Raw genomic sequence first — 27,122 nt, forward strand, 5'->3', positions numbered from 1 at the left:
CCACGGGGGATCTTGGAACCAAACTCCAGGGTATAACAAGGGTCCACTGTATTTAGGATTTTGTGGCAGAGATGTAGTAAAAGTAGTGTTTTGGATTGTCTCTACAATACTGGGTGCAGCACAGGGATTACATTAGACCTCAGCAAGTTTGTTAAACACTTGGGAAGCAAGAACAGTGCCACAAGGCAAGAAGAATAAAATAAACTTTATTAGCAACAGCATGGTTATCATTTAGTGCACAAAGAATAACATGGATCTATTGGTTCCCATTCTTTCTGCTGTGTAACTGCAATTTAATCCAGGGTAACTGGATTGAGATGCATTATGGATAAATCAGCCTTTTCTGGGAATTATAGCACCTTTTTTTGTTTTTACATAGGGGTGGGCCATTACTGGGATGCAAACATTGCCCCCCCTCCTGGTTCTGCTGAATGGCCACAGTGATTCTCCCCCCATCCCAATTTTTAGATGGGATAGCTTCAAACTGACAAGCTCTTTGGGAAGCATATTTCAAGCTATAGCTCTTCTGGCAGTTGCAGAGTTGGAAATGAGGCATATACTTTTGTGCACATTGCTTTAAAGGAAAACTGAGGAAGTACTTTAAAGAAAAATTGTTGCTGCCACCATGTCAGTGGGGGAGAGTCATCTTTCCCTGTTCCCAGCTGTCGTATAGAAGTCGTATATTTATCCAAACACCACATTACATTACACAGGCTATTTGCCCCTTAGCAGGCTGGTTTATTACTATTATTATTTTGGCAGGCTAATAAAGTTTGGTGGTCTTTTTTGCAAGGAGATCAATGAAATAATTTTCCAAGACGAATGACAATAATAATAATAATAATAATAATAATAATAATAATAATAATAATAAATTTAATTTATATTTCCCTCCTCTCCCTGCAGATCGAGGTGGGATTACAGCAAAAAAAATTCAACAATACAAAATGCAAATACAGTACAATGTTATTTAAAATTACAAACAATAAAACGGTCAGCAATATTGCTACCAATCATTAAAATATCCAATTGTCGTCTGTTCCCATACTATTGAGTCAGAAGTGGGGGTGTTCTTTAGGATCAATAATAGCAGATCAAATGGATAGGTCCGCCGGAAGAGATCTGTCTTAAGTGCCTTCTTAAAGGCTTCCAGTGTAGTTATAAGGCAGATCTCTTCTGGCAAGGTGTTCCATAGTTCAGGAGCTGCGGCTGTGAAAGCTTTATGGGAAGTTGTAACTCATCTGGTTTTCGTGTATTCCAGTAGTTTCTTCCCTGATATTCTAAGCATGCGGGGCGGATTGTGTAGGGAGAGGTGTTCCCTTAAGTAACACAGACCCAAGCCATATAGGGCTTTAAAGGTAATGACCAACACTTTATATTATGCCCAGAAGCTGATTGGCAGCCAATGTAAAGATTTTAATATTGGAGTGATATGGTCTGATCTAAATGTTCCCGTGACCAATCTGGCTGCAGCATTTTGGATCAATTGAAGCTTCCAAACTTAGTACAAAGGTAGCCCCATGTAGTGCGCATTACAGAAGTCTAAGGGAGAGGTTACTAGAGCATGTACTACTGCTTCAAGATCCCTCTGGGCCAGGTAGCGACGCAGTTGGCGTATCCACCAAAGTTGGTACCAAGCACTCCTGGCCACCGCCTCCACATGAGATGACAACTGTAGAGACGAGTCCAGGAGCACTCCCAAACTGCTAACTTCGTCCTTTAGGACAACACTACAATAAAAAACATTATAGAAAATTGCTTGTTAGTTAGACAGACATTTGTTTAGACATTAATCGTTGTTTAGAAAGTTTTTGGACCCTTGCATTGTTTGAGAAATTAATACACAAATTTCACCTTGCCAGAGGTGAAATAGCTGAAGACAGTTTCAAGACTATATAGCATGCACTCAGAATATATTTGACACCTGTAAATTCTAGACTGGGCTCATCTTTGAGCCACATTATATTCTAGAAGCTATCATTATGAGCACTTTTTGGACATTGTATTTGATGGCATTACCTGATCATAGTTTAAATCATGGAATGTTGTCTGTGCTGAGGTAGAGTGGCTGGAATTGCTGGCTGGACTTCGGTCCAAAACACAATCTGGAAATAATCCAGTTCGAGACTGCTTTAACTGCCTTGATTCAGTTCTAGGGAATCCTGGGAATTGTAGTTTTTTTTGTGGCACCAGAACTTTTTCTGACAGGAAAGGCTAAATGTCTCACAAAACTACAATTCCCAGAATTCCCTAGCATTGAGCCAGGGCAGTTAAAGTGATAGCGAACTGGATTGTTTCTGCAGTGTCTTTTGGATCTTCGTTCCTGAGTGCCCAAAGCATTGCCCATGCAATCTTTATTTATTGGTTCATTTCTTTTTAGCCCACTGCCACCTGAGGAGCTTACAAAACTCATCTATGAAGCCAGTGGCCATGATATCAGCATAGCAGTCCTTACACAGGTAACATGGAAAGAAGCATTTCTTGCATTTTCAGGATTGTGCTTCTCATAGTGTTGCATTTCATAAACCAAGTGAGAACATTTAAAATTAGTGCTTGTTCTCTCCCCCCCCCCACTTCCCTTGATAGGAAATCATGGTCTACTTGGCTATGTACGTCCGATCACAGCCCAGTCTCTTTGCAGAGATGCTCAGGCTCCGCATTGGGCTCATTATTCAAGTGATGGCAACAGAACTTGCTCGCAGCTTGAATTGTTCAGGTAAGGCGGATGTCTTTGCTACAACTCAGCAATAAAAATAGATGCAAGCCACAACTGAAGTTCCACTTACAGAAGAACTCTGGAGTAGGATTATTATAAAAATGATTAGGAGGGTGAGAGCAGAGACTGTAGATTTTAGGGCAGTACAAAGGAGGAATTCTGAAGTTCATCAGAGTCTGAGAGGATAAAATGGAGATGGTGCTATCACACTGGTAGGCAAATCAGAGAGCAAGTTTCTATGTTCCACTATTTTCTTAAAAACAATTGTCAGTTGCACTGCTAATTTACTGTAATTTATGTCCCTCTGCACCTCCTGCTCATTGCTTGTGACTGACTGGTGGCTGTACTTTTATATCAGTTGTCTTTTCTGTTCCCATTTCTTTTTAATGGTTTTTTTTTTTTGTTCACTTGCAAACAAGAACAAGACATACATTGATAGCAACATCTAAATATTCAACAATGACCGAGAGTATTTGAATATGAGCAACAATAATAAGATTTTATGCAACATCAGAAATTAAAGAGAACAATTTTTCTAATGAACACATTTACCTTCCTGGGTATAATCCCTCTTCCAAGGGCTATATGGTCCAGAGCATAAATCAAAGAACCTACATGTATAAATACACAGGGTTGTACATAAGGGAGATGAAACACTCTATTACAAAGGCTCAAGGTCATCTACCAGGGAAAGTTTCATCTTAGGATCACCATAAGTCAGAAACAACTTGAAGGCATACAGTAGCAACCAGTGGAATATCAATGGTTGTTGGAGTTTGTTTTTGTTCTCTGGTGGAGATCAGGATGAATTTGGGGCAACATATAGGCTCTAACAATGCAATCTTAAACCATTTTACTCAGAAACAAGTCCCACGTTATTCAGTGGGACTTAGTCTCAGGTACATAAGCATAGGATTGCGGCTTTAATTCTTCTGCTTTGCTTCATCTTAAATCTGTTAATTCCCTGTAACCAAAGCTCTTAAAGCAATTCACATGAATGCAAAATAAAATACAATAAGGTGTTAAAAATCCAGTTAAAAGCAGCAATCCTCCCCAAGCAGTTGCAAACATGCTTTAAAATAGATTTTTTTAAAAAATTATATATTAGAAAGATGTGAAAATGGAGACAAAATGTGCTGTTCTCTGTGGATCGGATAGATAACTACTTTTTACAAATGCTCTTTTGCTGTTTATTTCTGCATTGTATACCACCTTGACAAAATCCACTGCATATTTCATACGTTTAAATGTCTAAAGAATGGAAAAACCCAGAGAAGCAAGCAAGTTAGCCAATTTTAATTTAACAATGAATGCCACTTAGCTAAATGTCTAATTTTAGGAACAGGTCAAGAAGAGCTACAAAGCCAACAGTGCTGTTTGCTATGATTCTAGATATGAACCTGAGATCTGTGACTCAAAGGTGCAGTGCTGCTGTAGCAGAGAAAGAGAAAAATGATGCTGTTTATTCCCACTGATACAAAATAGTAATGCCTTTTCCTTCTAGTACAATTATGTGGGCTTGTCAAAGGAAAAAGCTATGAATATTGCCCAAGTGAAAAAGATCACATTAACAATTTTTTTTAAAAAAATTAAGCAATAAAGGCTGAAGCCAGTGATTGGCATTCATTTGGTGAGTCAAGAAAGAGTAATGGAGCATTCATTCAGGTAGAATGATCTGTACTTTGACATGTTCTCATATTAAAGACAGTTGCATTTGCAACTTAGGATTTTTCTGGTTTTTTTTATATATATATATAGGTGAAGAAGCCTCTGAAAGCTTAATGAATCTAAGCCCCTTTGATATGAAAAACCTCCTTCATCATATTCTCAGCGGGAAAGAGTTTGGCGTCGAAAGGAGCAGTAATATACTTTTTAAAGCATTCATTATTATTTAAAGATGACACTTGTACAAGTTACACTTTTGTATCAAATACTTTTGCATATCTTGTCTTTTCCTCTCTATCCTGTTCCCCCCAAGTGCGTCCTCTTGATTCCTCTACATCAAGCCCAGCTATATCCATTCATGAAGTGGGACATACAGGAGCAACTAAAACAGAAAGAAGTGGCATCACTAGGCTGAAGAGTGAGATGAAACAGGTGAAACTACATTTCTGTTTTTTCCCTTCAGGTTCAAAACTAATAAATAACTTCCACTTATTTATTACAAAGTGTCATGTCCCTCTGGCTTTATAATAACAAACTCTGTGCTGGGGCAACGGCACATGTGCCCACAGAGAGGGCTCTGAGTGCCACCTCTGGCACATGTGCCATAGGTTTGCCATCACTGGACTAGGGCTCTGGGAAAACAGTGTTCAAATCCATGCTCATCCATGGAAATCCAATGGCTAATTTCCATCAGAACAGACTAACAGAATCAGCTGCTGAACACTGTGTCAAAGTGTAGGTAAAGCACATTGATTTAATGTGTTCAAATCCCCACTAGGCCATGGATACCCACTGAGTGACTGTAGGCAAGTCACAGTCTCTCAGCCTCAGGAGTAGGCAATAGCAAACCCCCTTTACAGAGAAAACTTCAAGATAGGTTTTTCTTAGGATGGCCACAAGTTGGATATGACTTGAAGGCAGACAATAATAACAAAGCCTTTCTGTTGTAGTGTGGCCCTCTAGACTTGTTGAATTGTAGCTCCCATCATCTCTTACCATTGGTTATGTTGAGTAGGGCAGCTGAACTGCAGTCCTGCATCAACCACACAAAGACATTTCTCCCTAACCCAAGTTCTCCTGATTCTTAAAACACATTCTGATTCTTAAAACACATTAAAGACAACCAAAAGGTTATCTTTAACCTCCCACATTTGCCATGGATTTCCATCCCACCTTTCTCTCATGGCTGTTGCTCTTTAATCCTCCCAAAGCAGCATCTGATGTACCATGAGAGACTGAAGACGAGATGGTCACCTAAGCCACCATGCCCATATATATTAAGCATGTATCAGTAATTCTTTAAAAACCAAAAGTCTATCATGCTCCATTTCCAAAATGAAATCAAGGGATCTTTTCATGCTATACAATCATAACACAATTCCAGTTTAACTTCCTGGCAACATCCCATGGAATCTCGAGATTGGCTTTTTTGATAGAGGCATTTAGAATTCTCAACCAGAGGGCTCTAGCACCTCAACAAACTATAAATCCCAAGTTTCCATTGGAAGCAGCCATTACATTAGTGGAATAGTGCTATAGCTGTGTAGTGTGAAAGGGCAACTTGTAGTAGCTCATGAGTTGCTGCCAAGTGAGTCCTTATTCTATTGCTCTATTCTGTCACTATGCAATGAAATAATTTGAGATTACAGTACTTAGTTTTTTGCTTTGTTGTTAGTTTCCAGCACCTGCTTTATTGTTTCTTCTTCTTTTTATTCTAGAGACATAGGAGGCAAAGTAGTGATCAGGTGAAATGACAGTGGCACACATACATATGAAGCTGTCAATTCTGCATGTTTCTATTTGATAACTGCGTGTGTGCAATTGAAATGAATGCATGCATACACACTAGCACATACTGTTTGAACCTGAGTGGAGAATTACTAATGCGGTATGTGTGTGAGAGAGAAAGAGAGAGAGGGAGGAAGTGCTTGAATTTTTCATTGCCTTGCTCTTACTAGCGTGGGTTCTCATGCTGTTTCCAAGGTTACTAATTCAAGAGTGCTATCCTGGTGCCTTGCGCTCATTTTATTATTTTTAAAAAATATATATATTGTACCAGATGGTAATTTTAACATAGCACCATCCTTTCCTAGGCCATATCACACAGAGCCTGGGATGTGTGGGGAGATGATTTTTATTCTCAAAAACTCACCTTGTAAGCAGTGCAACCCCTTCAGCATGACCATTTCCATATTGTTGAAGAGTGGGAGGATGCAATCAGATATTTTTCTGTTGCTACAGGCACTGTGACATGCATTCCCAGAGACTTCCAGGGATCCTTGAGGGAAGGTCTCTGTACATTACATCCTTGCTCATTCTCCCCACCCTTCAGTAACAAGGAAATTGCCATGTTGTGGGGTTGTGCTTCTTTACAAAATGAGTCGTGGGGGGATGTGAGTTGTGTGGTCAGAATTCTGAGCTCTACAACTACCGAGAGAGAGGGAGTTGCAAATGACTTACAGCATCACTAACAGGATGCCAGGCATTACGTTTCTAAGTCCTAAATCCAAATGTTAGCCCCAACCCCCAACTGGAGTAGAGCTACTGAATCAGTAGGAATGTACCAAGAAGGCACTTAGGTACGTTCCATTGATTCAGAAGGTCTACTCGGTTTGGGAGTTAACAATTGGATTTAGCCCTCTTAAATATGTGAAATGTAAATGTGGCTATCAGGTATTTGAATTTTTTAATATAATGTAGGTACTCCAGGATTAGCTGGAATGACCTGTGGCCTGTTTACTCAGTATCAAAATCTGGGCTATAAAAAGTACAGTCAACCTTCCATATTCACAGATTCTGCATCCACGTATTCAACTATCTGTGGCTTAAAAATAGTCAAAAGAAGATTCCCAAAAGCAAACCTTGATTTTGCCATTTTATATGCCATTTTACCACTGTATATAATGGTACAAACATCCACAAATGTTGGTATCCACAGGGATACCAAATCCCTACAACCAAATTCCAAAGAATACCATAAGCCCATTGTATATTAAGTAGTGCTTAGTGGATGTGAATCTGTATTGCTTATGCTATGCTGATCTGTAGATATTCACAGTTTGGGAGTTAAGATTATTGCCATACTTTTTTTAGGGCTGTAGTCTCAACATACAACTTAATAAGCTCCTTAGAATACAGTGTGCTGTATGGGTTTGCCTGGTGTCATGGTTCTGTTTTGCTCAGTGTTTCTACACTGTGTCTCCCATAGTTTTCAGAAAGAGATCTTTCCCTTTTGACTCTACTCAAGGGTTCTGAGGATTTAACCTGAGAACCTCAGTGATGTCACTGAACTAACTCCCCCCCGCATCCAGTTACTTATTTGTATTTCAGATGGGATTTACCTCAGCAGAGTTTAGACTGAAGCATATTAATTTAACATATCTCTAATTAATCAGTTATATAGAAACCCTGTGTAAAATTACTTTTCCTATTGAGGTACAGGTTGAGTATCCCTTATCCAAAACGCTTGGGAATAGAAGTGTTTCAGATTTTGGATTTATTTCCCTTGGATTTTGAAATATTTGCATATACAGTATTGGAAATGGGACATAACTTTAAAAATTAAATTCATTTATGTTTCATATGCATCTTATGCACATAACCTGAAGGTAATTTTATACAATATTTTAAATAATTTTTGTGCATGGAACAAAGTTTGGGTACACTAAACTATCATAAAGGAAAGGTATCACTCTCTCAACCAGTTTCGTATTTTGGAGATTTTGATATTTTGGATGCTTAACCTGATATGGATAGTAGTTTGATAGAGAGAGGATTCCTTTTGATGTCAACTCTTTCATGCATGGTCCGTCCCTTTATAAATCCTATATCCCCCAACGTCCCTCTGCATCCCTTCAGTTTCTTTAATGTACAGTAAAAATCAAAATGTACAAGTGCCCACTAGAGGTCACTCTAAATTTCCTGTTGTAACAGCTGCAGTGTGAGCCATTTTAAATAAGATTACATTTTTAAAGATGCAAAGCATTTTAATGGTTTTTTTTTTTAAAACGACTGGTTTAGTGAGAGGTGGTAGAAAGACTGAATGAAACATCTCATCCCATACATTTATGTAATCTTTGCTTTAAGTAGAATCCTAAAATAGTGGGTGGGGGTGTTTACACTTTATAGTACTAAATAGTAGTATATGGGCACTAAACACTGGACATCCTTCAGTGGTTATTCATTCTGAATTTTCCATTACTTGGTTTTTGAAAGTACAGGCCAACTTGCTGAACTTTGATACAAGATCAGGGACAATGGGATTTCAAAACCTTTGGATGATGAAGTGTAGAAGAATAATCTATGTTTGCCTAACAATCCATCTAGTATCTTCATATGTTAGTCCAAATAGTCAGATGAATCATAGATGACATGTTGGCTGTTTGTATTTGTCACCTGTCCTTCCGCTAAGAAACATCTCAATGTCACAGTAAACCTGTTACCTGAAGAATAAGATAGGTTCTAGATTCAAATATATTAAGTCATACATTAAAGAAGCCAGGGTTAATAATCCGTCAACAAAACATGGCTTCTAATAGTGGCTTGTGTCTGGCTTACAAACCACAATTTGTTTGGACTTGTGTCTTTTGGTCACAGCAACAAGCCAGGATTGAAGAAGCCACAACCTGCTTACTTTTACATTACAACCTGGCCCTTCTTTCATTGTGGATACTTATGTGGTCAAGTTCTCCTCCTCCCAAGCACACAGAGGAAAACCAGTGGAGGATTTGTAGAAGATTGAGAAGACATAGAATTATAGAATCATAGAGTTGGAAGAGACCGCAAGGGCCATCCAGTCTTGGGCACAGAACACTGAAGTTTATTGAGGACAGAAACTGAGATTTTGGGGAGCAAAAATGAAGTAGGTTGTTCCTGGAGAAAGTAAGCTAGGACTTTGAACAGGAGCGAGCATCATAACAATGTTTTGTTTCGGATCCAGTTTATCTGTCTTCACTGTTATATTCTTCCCTGTAATTTTGAACACCAACATCAGTTTCAAAGTCCATCCTGGATTTCATGATTAAAGCTAAATATACTTCAGTAACATTATTCGTGGTCTCAAAATACTGCCTTGGTAGTCAGGCATCTCACTGCTTAGTTTGCTTGGCCTCTCTTTTGCATGCAGCTTCATAGCATGAAAAGAAGCTGAGGTTATCAAGCTCATTGCATCTTAGGTTTTGTGTGTTGGGGACTGTATTTCCTTCATTGCTCCCTGCTATTTGAAGCCCAGCATTCAAAAAAACTATACAGAATCTGGAACTGTTGCAAATTATTGAAAGCGCCTAGAATATTATACATTTAGGCGCAGATTGGGTGATGGTACAAAATGATAATGATTCCTGTGATGCCAGGGATATCAAAACAATAGAACTTCATAGCAGGTTTCAGCAAATGAAGGCTTGGAGGCAACTGTTTATTTGTTTATTGTTTTATGCATACCTGTACATTATTTCACTTGGTTTCCATACTGAATTGTTTTAACTGATTTTTTTCCCACCATTGTTATGTATTTTTTTCTTTTTGTAGTTCTTCTATGGGGGCCATTCCACACCCAGCAGCTTACATTCTTCCAGGTCCATGGTAATCCATCGTTCAGAAAATTGCATTTTCTTTCACCTCTTCTTTGTTGGGATAAGATATATAGCAACTTTCATTTTTCTCCTTGTCACGTATTGAAATACAAACGTAACTGTTGTAAATGTTGACCTTCTGATTTACAGGAAAGCTATAGAATCATTCCATCACCTTATTTATGAATTTTGATTAATTTGCCTGCAAATTAAAATGTGATCAGTTCATAAACCTATGAATGAAATTTATTTATTTATTTATTTATTTATTTATTTAACATACTTAAAATTTGGCAGTAGGGGATGGCACTAAGGGCAGTTAACAATGCTGAAATGTAAAGTTAAAAACTAAAGTTAGATTTTTTTTAAAAAAACATTAGAGCCATTCAAAAATTGTAATATCCACTTCAAATAGAAGTTCCAAAATAAACCCAAGATGAAAGAGACAAAACAGGAGCTAAAGGCTTGTTTTCAGTCTGCAAATTCTTTTTAGCCAATGACAGCAATTGCTTTGATAACACAAAAAGGTAGCAAATATTAATCTTATTTAATTGCAATTTATACCATTTTTGCATTTGAGTTGTTGTATAATAAAGTACTTCAGTGCAGCAAACAGAAGGGGTTGTACCAAACTAAGCTCTAAAATGAAGATGAAGCCATCTAAACAACTCATTCACATCAGTGAGTATAACAAGCACGAGCGTGATTACACACAAGACTTAAACATTGCATTAAACCAAGACTACATTTTTTGTCAAGATTTCAGTAATACAATAATATCTTCAAAAGCTTAAAAGACTCCAAGTCTTTGCGTATTATCAAAAAGATATCAAGGTGGGTCCCAAACATGCCTCTTGGTGTATAGTATTGCATAACTAGAGGTCCTCATCAGAGAAGGGACTCTCCTGTGTAGCCACTGTTCTGGCTGACGTAGTTCCTCAGGGGAAGTTCTCCATTGCCTGTCTTAAGATTCCAAAAATCAGGGTGTTTCATTTGATAGGAGACTATATTTTTATAACATAAGAAGATCCTCAATTGATCATATCATCTGATTGGCCAGATATTTTTGAGAAGCACAAAATAGGCATTGAGAGCAACAGCCAGACTTGACTGTGTGGTTCATAGCAGATAGCAGACTGAGGCATACCATCTCTGAACCTAGTGCATCAAGGTATCCTTTGTGGCTAATTTCTATTCATCTGCCTTAAACATATTCACATGATCCCCTCTTAAAAGCAAATTAAGACTGTGGTAATCATCACATTCCTTAACAACACAGTTTATAAATTAACCATAGATAATTATACTTAGGAGTATCTTAGTTGTGAACTTGCTACTAGTTAGTTAGATAATCCCAAATTCTAGTATTATTAGAGAGGAAATACATATTTTCCCTCTCAATTCTGCTTTTCCCACAACATAAAAAGGTCTCAACAGTATCAACATGAGAGATGCTGCTGGGAGATTAAGAAAATGACAGACCTACATAACTAGACCTTGAGGACACAGGTTCATTCAGAAAAACCAAGAAGCACAGATGTCTAAAAAATTAGAGGGCACTCTTGGTTCCTTTGCTAAGTAACAAAATTTCTGGTGTATCAGAAATTAAAGGATTTTATTTACAAGTCTTATTTACAAGGGCTAGAGACTTGTCCTTTCAAAAAGAAAATAAGGATATCAGCATATTTTAAGTAAAGATGTTTATAAAGGTTGCATTCTCATAGCAAGAACTATGCTGTTTTGCACACTCATTATCAAGGCCCATAATTGATGTGCATTGATTTATTAGCAGAGTGTATCTTATTATTGCAGGCAAAGAAAACAGAAGTTGCAGAAATACACTAATTACTTTGACACTGGCACTTCCACTGAACCATATTTTGATCATATGCCATTTCTGCTAAATACGATAGTGCCTAATACAACAGACCTTTCTGCAGGGCAAATAAGCACTGTTTTAATGCAACAAAGGGAAAATCTCCCCCTCTCCCCTTCTTCCATATAATGGAAATTAAAACAGTCATTCAAATTCTAAAGCATTTTGCAGTATGTATAAATAAATACATAAATAAATAAATAGGACGTGATGGCCCGTGTAGTCTCTTCCAGCTCTATGATTTTAGGATTCTAAATAAATTGTTGCATTAAAACAGTGCTTGACCTGTTTGAGATATTTCAAAGGATGTTTGCCCATTTCAAATTGGCTTGCTTTTGAAAAATATCCATAGAGAAGAGAGCTACCCTAATCCACTCTAATCCTCACTTAATATTCTGCCTGAACACAGAAATGCAACATAACATTTTTCAATGGACTGATTCATGGTCTTGTCAGGAAGTATAGAAATAAATGTGTACCTGATGCATGCCAAATTCCTTAACATGATTATGCAAGACAAACCTACCTCATTTTTACCCTAGGGTACTGCCATCCATGACTCCAGAACTGTCAAAGCAGTGTGTCTCTCCATCAGATCCTAGGGAACAGGCAGGACAGTATGGGAGGAGGAATCCTTAAGATATCCTGAACCAAACTATTTAAGACTTGAAATATCATCACAGTAGTTCAAGCTTTGTAACTTCATTCTAAAAACAAATAGTTCGTCCTGAATGCAAGCACCTACCAATTGTTGTTTTTTTGCTGAATTCTGAACCAGTTGCAATTGCCAAAGACATCATAGGCTGCATCTGCACTGCAGAAATAATGCAGTTTGACACTGCTTTAAATGCTATGGCTTCAACATTATGAATCCTGGGATTTGTAGTTTTAAAGATCTTGAGCATTCTCTGCCAAAGAGTTCTGATGCTTCACCAAACTACAGATCACAGGATTTCATAGCATTGAGCAATGGCAGATAAAGTGGTGTCAGACTGCATTTCTGCAGTGTGGATGCTGCCTCAAAATAATAAAATCTTAGAATTGGAAGGGACCACAAAGGCTATCTACTCCCAACTCTTTGTATGCAGGAATACTCTTGGGAGATGCCCATCAACCCTCTCCTCAGAGGAATTTGAAGTGTATTGTAAGCAAAGTATCTATATCTTGTATATTCCAAAGGCTCAGTGAGCTGGCAGCATTCTCTTAAACATAAAATAGTATATATTTTGTGGATGTTTGGGTTTTTTTTTTAATCTGGAATCTACATTTGGAATATCTAAGATGGTATCAATTATGTTAAAATTAATTCCTGTGGGTTAAAACTGGTACGATTCATTAATGTACTCTTATATGAGGATCAAATTCTGGAGGATTAAGTAGGGGATTAACTGCACCATGGGTATTAATGAATGTGGGATTCAGTTAATGAGCAGTTTAATGAACTAGGTTGCAGTTCCAAACAAACTAGAAAGTCACTGCAGTAGTACAAAAAGCCAAGGTTGTCCAAAATTAAATTTCCAGACGAAAATGCTAAACTCCGTATACCTTTATTTGGCCAGATCACTTGGCAAGAAATACTGTGTTCTGTGTTCAGGTTCTTGAAAACATGAATATAGTACCATGTACTTCTGATGAAACATACAGAAGACTGTAATGCATCATCACACTTATTGTAAGGAACAGCTGTCCCTTTAAACTGTATTTAAACATTAGGATTATTACATATGTGTAGCGGGGAAAAGAAATTTTGTAGTGCATCTTATAAAACAGTGAGGAAATTAATCAAGTTGCTGCTATGTATAATTAAAAGACATAGCATTAGCAACTACATTTCTATACCACTCATCAGTGAACTAGCATTCTCTAAGCGGTTTACAGTGTGGATGCCAGTTGCCCCCAACAAGCTGGGTACTCATTTTACTGACCTATGAAAGGATGAAAGGCTGAGAGTAGACCCTGGAGCCCTGCCTGGGATCAAACTCACAACTGCAGTACCAGCATTTAACCAAAGTGCCACCAGGGCTCCATGATGCAAAGACCCATCCAAATATTGGCTGCTAGTTCAGTTCTTCCTATATTTCAGTTATATAAATACATCAGGCTTTCGCCTGTCCCTTAGTAACAAAGGAATGGATTGCTGAACAGTATAATAATATGAAAAAAATGCTCCTTCCTTCATTCTCAAGTTATGTGGCTGCTTTTATCCACAGAATGGCTATAGATATCAGTGTAACCGAAATAAAGGCCACCCATTTGATCACTGGATCACCACATGCTGTGGCCCCAATCTGGCTTTTTTCAGGTGAAAGAAGAAGTGGCAAAATGTTGCTCCTTTTTGCACTGGAAAACCGATGCCCTTTCCCCCGCCCCTGGGGGAACAACTTTTCAGTGTTCCTGTGGCATGCAGCGTCTGAACGCTGTGCCACTGGAACCCTGAAAAGCTGCCCCCATGTGGGCAGCATAGTGGTGTAACGCTGGCTTTGAGACGACATCAGGGCGTGCAAAAAGAATGTTTCTGAGAGTTGCTTACATCTTGTGGAAGAAAACGTGTCTTTCTTTTCAGAGATGCAGCAGTCCATCTTCTCCTACCAGTACGTCATCCCTTACGGGTTCTGGCGGACATTGTATCAGTTGGGGTGATCGGCAAGGGCAATGGCTACGCAGAAGGCGACTTGATGGTGCCATTAACAGAGTCCCTGTGGGTTTCTATCCAAAAGTCTGGAAGATCCTTCAGAAGGTAAATTAAGAGCAATATAAGACAGAAAATGCTTCAGGTTGGCTTTAAAGGTGTCCTTCGATTTGACTTTAAAGGTTTACTTTAAAGGTGTAAATGGGCTAAGGACTCAAGATCCATTTTTAGTACAGTGTTAAGGTGCTCTGAATATCTAGGTTCATCTCTGTTGCTATTTAATATTGTGGATTTGTCCTAATGGATTTCTTACTATGGCCCGTTACACACGGGCTTAAAAGTACGCGCACAGCGCGTACTAGGGTTAAGGCGGGGCGGTGCTTCTGCACTGCCCTAACCCTAGTGCGCGCTGTGCGCACACAAAATGGCGGCGCCCGTTCCACACGGCCGGCGTCATCGATACGTCACGGCCGCGCCACCTCCAAACAAGGCGGCGCGGTTCTGACCTATTGGGATCGCGGCAGGGCGCCTAGGGCGCCCTTTCCGCAACCCCGGAAGGAGCTCCATTTCGGAGCTCCTTCCTCGTTTGGTCCGCTGGGCGCAGCCTTCAGACGGCTGCGCCCAGCGGACCAAAGGAGAAAGGGGCCAAACGGGGCGTCCTTGGGGCTTGAAGCCCCAGGGACACCCCTTTTCAGGCTGCGGGGAAGGGGCCTTTTGCCGCTTCCCTGCAGCCCGGAAAGCGGCGGATTGGGGCCTCAGCGGCTGCCGCTCTGGCCACTGAGGCCCCGATCCGGCAGGGAAAGGGGCGCCTACAGGCCGCCCCTAAGGGGCGGTCTGTAACGTGCCAAAAATCCATTTGATTTAAACAACATTGTTAGAAAGTACCAACCAATTACTTTAAAACTTCACAATAAAGAATATACTGTTCAGAAATTCTGCTGAAATAATAACAGTATGTTTCCCACCTAGCACTGGTAAATAAAATAGACAGATTTTACTTTCTTAAAAGGCAGCATGATGGGAAGTGTGCCCAATTTCCTGTGTTTTTATATATGCACGATATGTGTCTTTATTCCTGGCTTAGTGGATGCCAATAATTGTTTTAAAAATATATTATTTTGGAAGTAAATTTAAATTTATAATGGAATTTAATTTCTTGTAAGTAAGATCAGGGTGTACATTTATCTCCCTCCCTCCACCCCCCATACGCCACACACACAAACATATGCAAAATATTCAAAGTCCATATTGGCTAACTTGAAAACAAGTAAAATGAAGCATGAATGAAAGTAGAATGAAAATCCTAAACGCAATAAAATAAAACAAATACTAATAAGGATAGCATACATCAAGTGAAGGCAGTACAGAAACAGATAAAGCCAGTTTTAGGGCTGCCACTGCAGCTGTCCCATTTAAAAAATAAAAGATTTCCCTTTTCCCTCAGAATGCTTCCCACTGCAACTTCATTACATTTTTTGCCCATTCCTTGCTGTTTTAAGCCCAGGAGAAACATTCTTCTAATTAGGAAGTAAATTTTGGTCTGTTGGGCGATGCGATCCCCTCAACTTTGGTAGTAACCTGATCTTCAGATACTATGTATACTTGACTATAAATCGACTTCATGTATAAGTCAAGGGCAAGTTTGGAGGCAAAAATTATGGATTTTGATATGACTCATGGATAAGTCAATTGTAAGACTTAGGGCATATAGCAAAGGATCAAAACGATGAAGCAACCCAAAGCAATGTCAAAGAGCCTACAAAATTCCAGCCACAATTTTGTGCTCACTCTTATCGCTGGATGGATAAGAGAATAGACAGGGTTGGTGCTTCCAGGACAGATTATACTTGTGCCTTTCACCAGTGGATGATCACTCCTTTTAAATAAAAGTTAAGATACAGTACTTACATTGACCCATGGATAAGTCGACTCAGGTTTTTTAGGTCATTTTTGACCTAATGTTCTAGACTCATACATGAGTATGTACAGTAGTTTTGTTGCATATAATAACTTCATGACAGAGTATATAAGTAAGATGAATATGTCTTGGGCCCAAAACACACGGGCCAAACGACGCAGCTTCCAGCCATGTTGGAGGCACACCATTTATACAACACATCTCCAACATGTCCGGCAGCCATGCCATGGCCGTGCTCCAGTTCTTTAAACCAGAGCACAAAGAAGCTGGAATCATCCAGATCCTGGTGTTGGGCCTCGGAGCCAGTGGCCACAGCCTACTTTCGGAGCTGGCAGTGCTGCGGACCCAATCAGCTGGTGGATGGAAAGGCCTTGGGCTGTGCTTTCCTGGCTGTTGCTTCACCTCTTAGAAACTAAAAACCTTCCTGAAAAGAAAGGGTTTTTTTCTTGCGGCAGAAAGCAGTTTTAAAGAGAGAGGCAAGGAGAGCAAACTCTTTTAGGCAGGAGCACCAAAGCCAACCCTTCTCTGATTTCCACCAGAATATTCTTTCAGAGTCAACTGAAGGTAGTCAAATATATTGGGCCTAACCCATAAAAAAGCAAACGGTCATCTTCAGCACTTGGAATAGAGTACAGAAGCAATTGGGAAGCTGGTGAACTTTTAACTGCCACAGGTTTATTTCTGAGTCACTGCACTAGGAGAAGCACAGCATTTACATTTCTGAATCCATAGAAGAGCTTCTTAACTGTGACAGTTCTTCTCATTTTTTCAAAAGTGTTTCATGTTCATAACTCATTACTTTAACCTAACATCTTCCTGTGATCTCAGGAGCATAGACCTCTGAAGCATAGAACGATTGTTCAACTATTCTTGTTCTTTATTCTATCAAGTAAATGTTTGGGGGAGCAGATGTATTAATGTAATATTACACTTTGTTTGTTTGTTTGTTTGTTTTCAGTCTGTCATATTTTACAAAACAGTTCCAAGGAGAACTAACTTAGGCCAACAAGTTCTCCTCCAACCCTCAGAGTCGCATAATTACCTTTTGAACTTTCTTGTTGCTTTAATTAATTTTATTTACTATACTTTTAATACTGTTCTTGTTGCAGTGTCATGGTCTGTCCATAGATGGCTACGTCCTTCCTTCTTCAACAACAAGGGAGGTAAGGCTTGAAGAAACCTTGTAGGATTTTTGTTTAGGAGATTTGTAGTTTATGTGATGTCGAAGGCTTTCATGGCCAGCATCCATAGTTTTTTGTGGGGTTTTTGGGCTATGTGGCCATGTTCTAGAAGAGTTTCTTCCTGACATATACTGTGTGACCCAAACCAAAAACCCACACATACAGACAGATACCTGCACAAGAACTCCAACCATCACCAAGGACAAAAAAGAAGCACAATAAAAACACTGGTAGACCAGACAAAATGCATCTGTGAACCCCACTTGGAAGATTAACTGAAGCACCTGAACCAGGCTCAACAGGCTAATGGCTATTCCAGCTCAGACATCAGAAGGGCTACCAGGCCCAGGAAAACCCAGAGAAGTGAAGACGAGCAGCCACCCAAAGGGAAGGTATTTTTACCATACATCAAAGGAGTCACAGACGGAGTAGACAAAGTGGTGAGGAAGCACAACCTTCAAATGGTTGACAAACTGACAAAGAAAATCCAGCAAATGCTTCGCTCAGCCAAGGACCAGAGAGACCCTCTCACAGCCGCAGGAGTTTACCGCATACCATGCAGCTGCAGACAAGTCTACATAGGGACTACCAAACACAGTGTGCAAACAAGAATCAAGGAACACGAGAGGCACTGCAGACTGGGCCAGCCAGAAAAATCAGCAGTAGCAGAACATGCCACAAACCATCCTGGGCATAAAATACTGTTTGAAAACATTGAAATTCTGGACGATGCCAACCACTACTATGTCAGGATGCACAGGGAAGCAATTGAAATCCACAAACATCTGGATAATTTCAACTGGAAAGAAGAAACCCTTAAAGTGAACAAATTTGGCTACCAGTCCTGAAGAATAGCAAAATGAGGACTCAGCAAATGCAAATGGGAAACCACTCAGAGTCAGGGGCTTTCCCAGCAGATAATAATCACCAATTAGCAGACACTAATCCTCTTTTGCATTAGCCTCCCAGCCTGAGGCCAACCATCAGCACAGAACAATACACAAGCAAATCATTCCTGCATTCCCAGACTCACACAGTATATATAGACCCAATTTTTTCCAGGCAAGCATTCTCTGAAGATGCCAGCCACAGATGCTGGCAAAACGTCAGGAAGAAAATCTTCTAGAATATGGCCACATAGCCCGAAAAACCCACAAAAACTATTTGTAGCTTAGTTTGAGGCCTTAACACTCTGTTTGTAGAATCTTCTTTCTGTCTAGTGACAGAGCATGAGATATACTGGAAGCAAATGGCTGGAGAGCAGGGGACAGGAATACACATTTTCAGCCAATTACCAAAAAGAGCATTCTCTCCATTTAGAAAATGAATATTTTTTCTTTGTTGAGGTGCAGAATTCAATCTCCGTTTAGCTTTTTCTATTGAGAAAATGGTAGGTGTGCTGAATGCAAAGTTAAATATTGTTATTTGGACTAATTTTAGCTTAAATAAGATGCAGACCTCTGAGCCACACAGCACTGTTCTTTAGGCAGAACATAATGCCTAATTATTGAAGAGAAGTGATTAAAATAAATCTTACAGCCTCTGTACATAGCTTTGCTTTGAAATTGGTATTCCTATGTAAGTATTATAAGTTTGCAGCCTTTGAAAAAGATACTCCCTTTCCTAATCAACTTGGTATGTTTTTCAGCTCATTTTACAGGCTGTTGTGTTTATTTTATTCTATTTTGCAAGCTGAAGAAGGCTTGCCTTATATTTTACCAAATCTGAAATCTATTGATTTGAAGGGCTTGCAAGGCCTCTTCTGGTTTCCAAGGGTTTAATTATTCCTGACCTTTACCATTTCTGACGAAGGATTTTACTTCAAAGCACAATGTGAATTTTCACTCCTGTAAATGTTTCTCTTTTTAAATCCTAACAGAGTAATGCTTTTTTTGTACACTGTTATGCTGTCTGTTTGTTCTTAGAACAGCATTTCTTACCTGCAGGTGTGTTATATTTTGTGTTTAAACTCTGAGCCTTTGTTGCAGGCAGTGGTTCGGTTTTTGTGGCAAGGTATCAAACAGCCATTTGGCATTGGTTCCCAATTGTCTGCTGTTTCCTGACTGCAGTGAAAAGAGGAGAAATGTATTATTAGCAAAAGGCAGGGAATATGTTAACTTGCATTGGCCAAGTTTTCATAATTACAGCTTAATAGGTCATTCTAATTTTAGAGGCACGTTTATTGCAGATTATGTCCATATGGAAAATGGAAACATGATTATTGGCTTGTACAACCCTAGAACCTGAGGCTGTTTTAAGGTTTCTTTAGAAAAGATTTTCTTTTCTAAACAAGATCCTTTTATATATATATTTTAAAAAAATCTTGGGATAAAGTCATCCTTTCTGAGTTTAGTGTCTTCTCTTTCTTGCATCTAATGGTGGCATTCCAAGGAGGATACCCTTTCCTACTACAAATGCCCCAAGAGAAGCTCACAAGAACTATAAAGACTGGAGTAATCATTTTTTGATGACTGGCAAGTAGAGTGGCTAGGTGCAAAAGAGGACAGGCTACTGTATGCAAGCCCACCTGCTGAAAGTACATTGGGCCCTTGGTATCTGGTGGGGTTTGTTTCCATGATAATCTATGGATGCCATAATCTCTGGATGCTGAAGCCCCAGTATATAAATAATTTAGTAAAATGATGTCCCCTATGTAAAATGGCAACATCAAGGATTAATGGATTAATTTTGGATTAATTTTTTGTGGAATATTTCAAGCCATGGATAGTGGAATGTGTGGATACAGAATCCATGGATAATGAGATTAAATGTAAAGGAGCCCTGGCCTGTTTTTCTGGTGGCAACTCTACTCATTAGTATTGGGCTCAGACACTTGAATGTTGGAGAATCTGTATAGGTTATACTATGGATGTGCATTCTGAGATATTATAGTCTCATGAGAGAGAACTATACCACATATCCTGCTGCATCACACAAACATCTGAATACCACAATTTGTTAAATTTATGGAATTGTGCACATGACTATAACTCTCAAATACTTCATGCATGACCAAGAAAGTTGGTTCTAAATGCAATTGCTAGTTCCAAATACCTATGGAATCATTTGCTGAATGGTAAGCTGCAAATCTTATTGATTTAATGGGTCTACTCCAATTGGATCTAGCAGTTTATTTAAGCATACGTGTGCTACCATGTCACAACGATAATGTGTGAAGTGGATGGGCAAAATGTTACTGAGCACTCACTTTCAGAAGGATGATAATAATTGTAAAGACAGAATTATACTCTTAAATTAATATGCTGAGAAAAGAATGTGCTTTTTCCAAGTTCATCCTCTAGCAATATTTATTTTTCATTTTGATTGCATTTGTATGTGCCAAAGAGATCAAAATACCACACATCAGATACAGGGGTGGACCTTTACCCTTGGCCCTTGTCTTACCATGTTTGCTGGGAATTCTGTCAGATGAAGACCAAAACATCTGAAGTGCCAGAGGTTTTCCTACTGCTGTGCATGGTTCTGGCCCACATGAAAACACCCATCTTACCCTTACACTAACTGCATAAAGTAGTATACACTAAGAGGGATGACCAGCTATGGCCACCTAGTAAGCTTCAAGGCTGAATCCTCTCTAGACTCCGGCATCATCAGAACTTGAATGTGCACTTGTTTTCTACCACACAAATAACAGCACAGGTTGAGTATCTCTTACCTGAAATGCTTGGGTCCAGAACATTTTGGAGTTAGAATTTAAATAAAAAAAATTTTTTTTGTAATGCACATATAGTGTAGTATGTGCCTGTACTATATTTGCCAGGTTGGAATGAGATAAGAGGATCTTTGAAATAGCTGGAAGTGTGGATTTGTTTCAAGCACTCACTGTACTTGGATTTCTGCCATTTTTATAGACCCTCACTCTTTTTCCGATCTCACGTGTTTTTGCCACCAGCCTTTCACTTGCATCTTTGAGGGGACAGCTGTGGTGCTCCTGCTCACTTATCTCTCTCTAACTTTGGTCTTTCTCCAGCTGCACATCTTGTTCCTTTGCTACTTATATTGTGTATGAGAAGTGAGGCAGGAGAGAGACTTGATCAAAGGTGTGACTGGTGGTAAAAACTTGTTTGGGGAGGTTTGGGGGTTTCTGGATTGGGGTGCTCAACCTATACTGCTAGCACTACTACTACAGTGGTGATTGATGATGATGATGATGATGTCTTGTTATTTGGTTCTCAAAAACAACAGCTCTCAGGCACAAAGTGTGCTCTGCCTTTTTTTTTTGGTCTTCGTAATGTAATTTTTGTGGAGATGTTTAATTTTTTTCACTATTGAGAGATTTAGAAGAACTCAAATCCTTTTAACAGGTCTGTCAGAACTTGGCAATATCCATTTTTTGTTGCTTAACAGGAATCAAATTTAATAAGCACAAGATTTCTTGAGACCAAATGATTTCATGTGACATCTGAACATTTTTGCCAGAACAAATTAGGTTGCTTGGCTTTCCTTGCTGCTGTGATGAAACTGTTCTTTTGGAGCAACATCTCTCATATCCATGTTAGCCAGGATTTTTTTTTTGGTCTGATGTCTGCATAAACCCCATCACTGTATAAGCATAAGACTAGAAAACTCAGACTTCTTAAATATTAAAAGTTTATTGGAGACATTGTATCCCTTCTTTCCTCCACATATCAATATTATGTTAATGGTAGGAGAACTGCCAGGGCCAGCCTTAGGCAAGACATTTTGAGTGCCATAATAAGGATATTAAACAGCTAGTTATTTATTTTTATTATGCAGGAATGGGGAGGGGTGTTCATGGATTTTTCTACCTTAGATGCCAAAATAACTTGGCTAGATTTGGGTACTATACATGCAGGTTTTGAAATTCGTCAGGGGAGGCCTTTCTCTTCAGCCTGCCACCGTCACAGGTGGTAAGAGAACATGAAAGGGCCTTCTTGGTGGCTGCTCCTTTTGAGAACTGTCAATATTATAATACAATATTGTATTATTACAATAATTATAACAATACAAAATTATAGTATTATAATATAGTACTACAACAATTCTACATTGTTATAACAAATTATAACATTTTTTTTAAAAAAATTGAACATCTTTAAACCTAAAACCACCAGGTGAAGAAAGGGTGGCAGTGAATTCTATGTGAAAATGATTAATTTCAGGACTGCAATTGTATATGAATCTGTCAGAATTTGGAAAAATTACGGGATAGTGGCTGTGCTGGCTGGGGGATTCTGGGACTGGTAATTGAAAAATATAACTTTTCCAACATCTGATAGCTATGCTCTCCTTTCTAAAAGTAAATGAGTTCAGCAACTGTAATAACTGAACACATATAGTATACTGTTCCAGGAACATCCTGAGATTTCTGTGTGTATTTGGAATGTGGGATGATGATAATGATGATGATGGTGATAAATTTTATTTCTTTCCTGCCTCTCCTCAAGGCTTGAGGCAGGGTACAACATATTAAAATACAAAATACAATTAATAGCATATAGACACACAGTTATACACTCATAGAGTACATATATGATTAAAAAGTCATGATTTAAAATTGACTAGGTAGGCCTGTCAGAAGAGATATGTCTTTAATGCTGTTTTGGAAGCAGCCAGCATTTTCAGCTGTTGCATCTCCTCCGGCAAGTCATTCCACAGTCTGAGAGCAGCAGACAAAATTGATCTGGGAGTCCGTTAATAATCTTATCCTGGTTGGTTGGAGCAAACATTTCCAAGGTGCTGTGGGTGGGTGGATTTTTCCAATAAGCTGCTGGCATTTCTGCAATCTGAATCCTAGGACACTATCAAGATATACCTAACTTTAGAAGGAAACAGTTTATAGTCTTTGAACATCTTTCTTTTGGAGATTATTCCTGTATCCCACTATTCATGATACAATGTAGTATTAATTTGCACTACAAGAGGTCTTGTGGCCATCACAATATGTAAATGTTTGCTATTATGAGTTTAGAGTGCCCTCAAGCTTTTCTCTTTTTCTTTTCTTTCCCCTTTGCATTAATTCCACTGTATACTTGCAGATGACTGCGTGTGAAATCAAATTTGCTGTCCACGTGGAGTCTGTGCTGAACCACGTACCTCAGCCAGAATACAGACAACTGCTAGTGGAGGCCATATTGGTTCTGACACTGTTATCAGAAATTGAGGTGAACAGCATTGGGGGTATCATTCATGTGGATCGGATTGTGCACATAGCAAATGATCTCTTCCTTCAGGAACAGGTTTGTGTGTGTTGAGTTTTTTCTTCTGTTATCTAAAGATTCTTGACAGTTTGGCTCCAGGTTTCAGATGGCCATTGGAAAGTATGTTCTTAGAGGATCCCAGTGCCTCAAGCATAGCCCCATGTTCTCCTTCTTGCTGATGCTGTTGGCTGCTCATTTGCTTGGGCCCAATCTACATCCAGAGGGAGAGGGCAAGGTGAGCAGGAGCTAGTTTTCCTGTTTGTTGCATTCACTGCTTATTCCCTTAAAGAAGGCAGGTAAATATCCAGGAGGAAAGTCAGGAAGCTCTGGAGATTGGTAATGGACCTTGACAGATGCCTAATTATGGTAGCCTTTTATATGATACCTTCCTCTCATGATAATGTTGGCTTCTATAGTTGCCACAGAAATAGTATTAGCTTTATTCAGTGGTAAGCCTGAGGGACACCATCATGGTCAACAATTCAGTGTGAAAAACTAACTGAATTTACAAATCTTCTTTCAATTTGAATGTAGTTTAACTCGCGTTTAACTCCCGTTTACCTGCAGAAAACCACTAGTGTGATATTTCAAAGACAAAGCCTAGGAGGCAAGCGGTAGACAAAGCTGAACAGATCGTAGGTATAAGGCGAGAGCTAGCAGGTTTGAGGGAGAGGCAGCCCAGAAAATGCTGAGTAATCATCCAATTTGCTCAACAACAGATAGATGATTCAGAGGAACCTTAAGAAATACCAGCCTAAATACTGGGAAGTATTCCTCTTTCAGCACTATGTAAACCCATGGTTGTTGATGGCCACCCCAGATGACTCATTAGACCAAAGCTTTGCTTGTGAACAGGTGGCCATGCTTGCAATCCACTGTTGAGATGGAAGACAGAGATGGCTTATTTTCTAATAGATATACACCTCTGCAATTCCTGCAGTTCTTTGCAACTGGATCAGTAAAGAACTGCAATGTTCAGTAAAAAAAACAGGATCTGTTTCCTAGAAGAGGGCAGACAGAATTGGGTCATGTGTTTTGTGAGGCAATGCTTTGTGGTGTTTGTCCATGCATAACTTTTTAAAGATAGTGTTGTTTTGAGCTATCTGAATCCCTCTGCCATATTTTTCTTCTAGAAAGCCCTTGGAACAACTGATGGCTACTTGGAGCAAGACATGGGTACGGGTATCTGTTACTTCTTCTATGACAGTGCCCCAAGTGGTGCTTATGGAACAATGACTTATCTGACAAAAGCAGTGGCAAGTTACCTACAGGAGTTTCTTCCAAGTACAGGCTGCCTGATGCAATAAATTGTGTAAAATACAAGGAAAATACAAAATTATTTTTAAAATGTCTTCTCACTATCCTGTCTCTGAAATGTCATCCCCTTAATTACTCTATCTCTCTCCTTACTCTACCCCAACATTGTGTATGTCATTTGACCATTTAAAGAGGTGATACCTAAGGTATTATTGCAAGTCGTGCTCCCTGTCTATTAATTTGAATCTGCTCAGACTCAGGTACATGAAATAAAGACATAAAAAGGCATTCCTGAATGTAAGAAAAGTGTCTTTCTAACACAACATCCGATTAGGTTTCACACTGTTGTTCTAAGGCAGACATAGCATATTAGTATTCACGTGGGATCAATGCATTGAACAGAATTCTTCTCCAAAAACAAAGAAAAGAAACAGCCAGGTGCAAACTATGGCTGTTTTAACTAGAAATCTTTCAAAGTTTTAAATTGGGAACAAGTAGGAGAGGAAATATAAATTCTTAGAAGAGTAAGACTAAAAGTATGTCATCTTTTTTCACTGTGCTTCCAGCCAGAAAACTCCTGTGCAGAATGATGGCCACCATGAAAACATTGGCTGAACAACTAGCTATATCATTTAAAATTAGTATCTGATGCCTTTATTTTTTTCGCTAGATGTTCACTTGGCATATATATGCTGGGACAGTGAGGCCAGTCATACTGATACTTTCACATGTAATGAAAAAATATGTAGGGCTGACAGACCTGAAGGTCCTTGTGATGCTTTCATGTTGATTATTGGACTGTTTGAATAGAGATCTTACAAATGTGTGAAGTAGTGTCCCTTCTTCTTCCCCCCTCACACCATTTTCAAAAGTTTCTTCCACATATGCTGTAACTAGTTCAAGCATTCACTCAAGCACACATCATACAGTTTTGTCAGGATCATACCACTTCAGAATGCTGTTTGGGGGATTTCTGTGTTTGAATTCCCATGGTCCAAATCCCTGCCAGCTGAAAGACAGCACATCAGTTAGAAAGTGTTTTTGAGGAGAAATGGGAATTTGTTACTTATTATTTTGTCAAGTTTGCCCATATTTATTTATTCTCACTCCATCCTGTGTCTGCTGCTATTCACAGGAGGTAAAACTCCTACAAATGGCATGCTTGTGAGAAACTACAGATAAAGCTTGCATAATTTATAAATTGAGAAAATGCAAAATCCTTTGGAATCAGAATTGTCTTTTTGTCTCTAGTTTGTATTCTGCTTTTCTTTAAGGGCCTGTTAAAAGACTTTGCAAGTGGGCTGAATCAACCACGTTCAAAGGTACTGAAGTCATAGACCCTAATCAGATGTAAATTTGAAGAGTTGTAACCCTGAGTAAATTACTAACTTGTACATGTTAACATAGCTGTTCCATTAGATTATTTTTTTTAACCAGTTCACTGATGGACGAATATGGAATATTGACCTGTAACTAACAGCTTAGTAGAGGAAACAGCATTAAAAGAACTTTGTAAGCAAACTTGCAATTCAGAAAAAAGCATTTTCTGTCTTCCTTCACAGATCTGACAATCATAGACAGCACTTGCTTGTAGATAAATGATTACATTGAATTTGAGGTACGAATTTCAAAACAAATACAGTATATGGAGGATCAAAATACGTAAAATGTTATGCATGTACAGTTTAGAATGTGATCATTCAGAAATAAAATGGACCAATACAAGCAGAAATCTGTTATACGCTGATCTTGGCATAACTGTACATATATGTCTGGCATAACACGATCCTAACCTTTTATAACCATCTTCCCCAAGCTTGTGTCTAAGAATATGTTACATAGGCTGAAAGATACTCTGTAGCGGTACTAAAGAGCTAGAAGGGCTGCAGCAATAGTGCTGTCTTAAAGAGCTGTGTATTTATGAACTATGGATACATGTATCAGGAATTCTCAACCAGGGTTACCTAGAATTCTAAGGTTCTGCTAGAGGACACTAGGAATTTCACAAGAGATCATGATTTTAAGAATATTAAGCTGTAAATGTAGTAATTTTTATACAAGGATTCCTTGAGACCTGAACATTATTTATATTATGGTGTTCAGCCCACAAATTCACCATCGTACAAAT

General features: G+C 38.9%; 1 protein-coding gene across 8 annotated transcripts in view; it reads left to right on the plus strand.

Annotated features, from left to right (window-relative positions):
- Window positions 1-26,515, plus strand: part of PHKA2 (phosphorylase kinase regulatory subunit alpha 2) — a 65,526-nt gene extending 39,011 nt beyond the window's left edge. For 4 of the 8 annotated variants that reach the window (XM_042457169.1, XM_042457171.1, XM_042457172.1 and 1 more), the window contains 10 exons: window positions 2,381-2,459; window positions 2,587-2,716; window positions 4,475-4,576; window positions 4,695-4,813; window positions 6,100-6,126; window positions 9,908-9,961; window positions 14,391-14,564; window positions 17,484-17,537; window positions 23,576-23,776; window positions 24,871-26,515. In XM_042457169.1, the coding sequence (XP_042313103.1) occupies window positions 2,381-2,459; window positions 2,587-2,716; window positions 4,475-4,576; window positions 4,695-4,813; window positions 6,100-6,126; window positions 9,908-9,961; window positions 14,391-14,564; window positions 17,484-17,537; window positions 23,576-23,776; window positions 24,871-25,044 (1,114 nt within the window). In that variant the 3' untranslated portion in view covers window positions 25,045-26,515. The remainder of the gene's footprint in view (window positions 1-2,380; window positions 2,460-2,586; window positions 2,717-4,474; window positions 4,577-4,694; window positions 4,814-6,099; window positions 6,127-9,907; window positions 9,962-14,390; window positions 14,565-17,483; window positions 17,538-23,575; window positions 23,777-24,870) is intronic. The other 4 variants (XM_042457173.1, XM_042457175.1, XM_042457174.1 and 1 more) reach the window with 4 other exon arrangements.
- The last annotated feature ends 607 nt before the right edge of the window (window positions 26,516-27,122 follow it).

This window comes from Sceloporus undulatus, chromosome 3, assembly GCF_019175285.1.
Source record: "Sceloporus undulatus isolate JIND9_A2432 ecotype Alabama chromosome 3, SceUnd_v1.1, whole genome shotgun sequence".
Lineage (NCBI taxonomy): Eukaryota > Metazoa > Chordata > Lepidosauria > Squamata > Phrynosomatidae > Sceloporus > Sceloporus undulatus.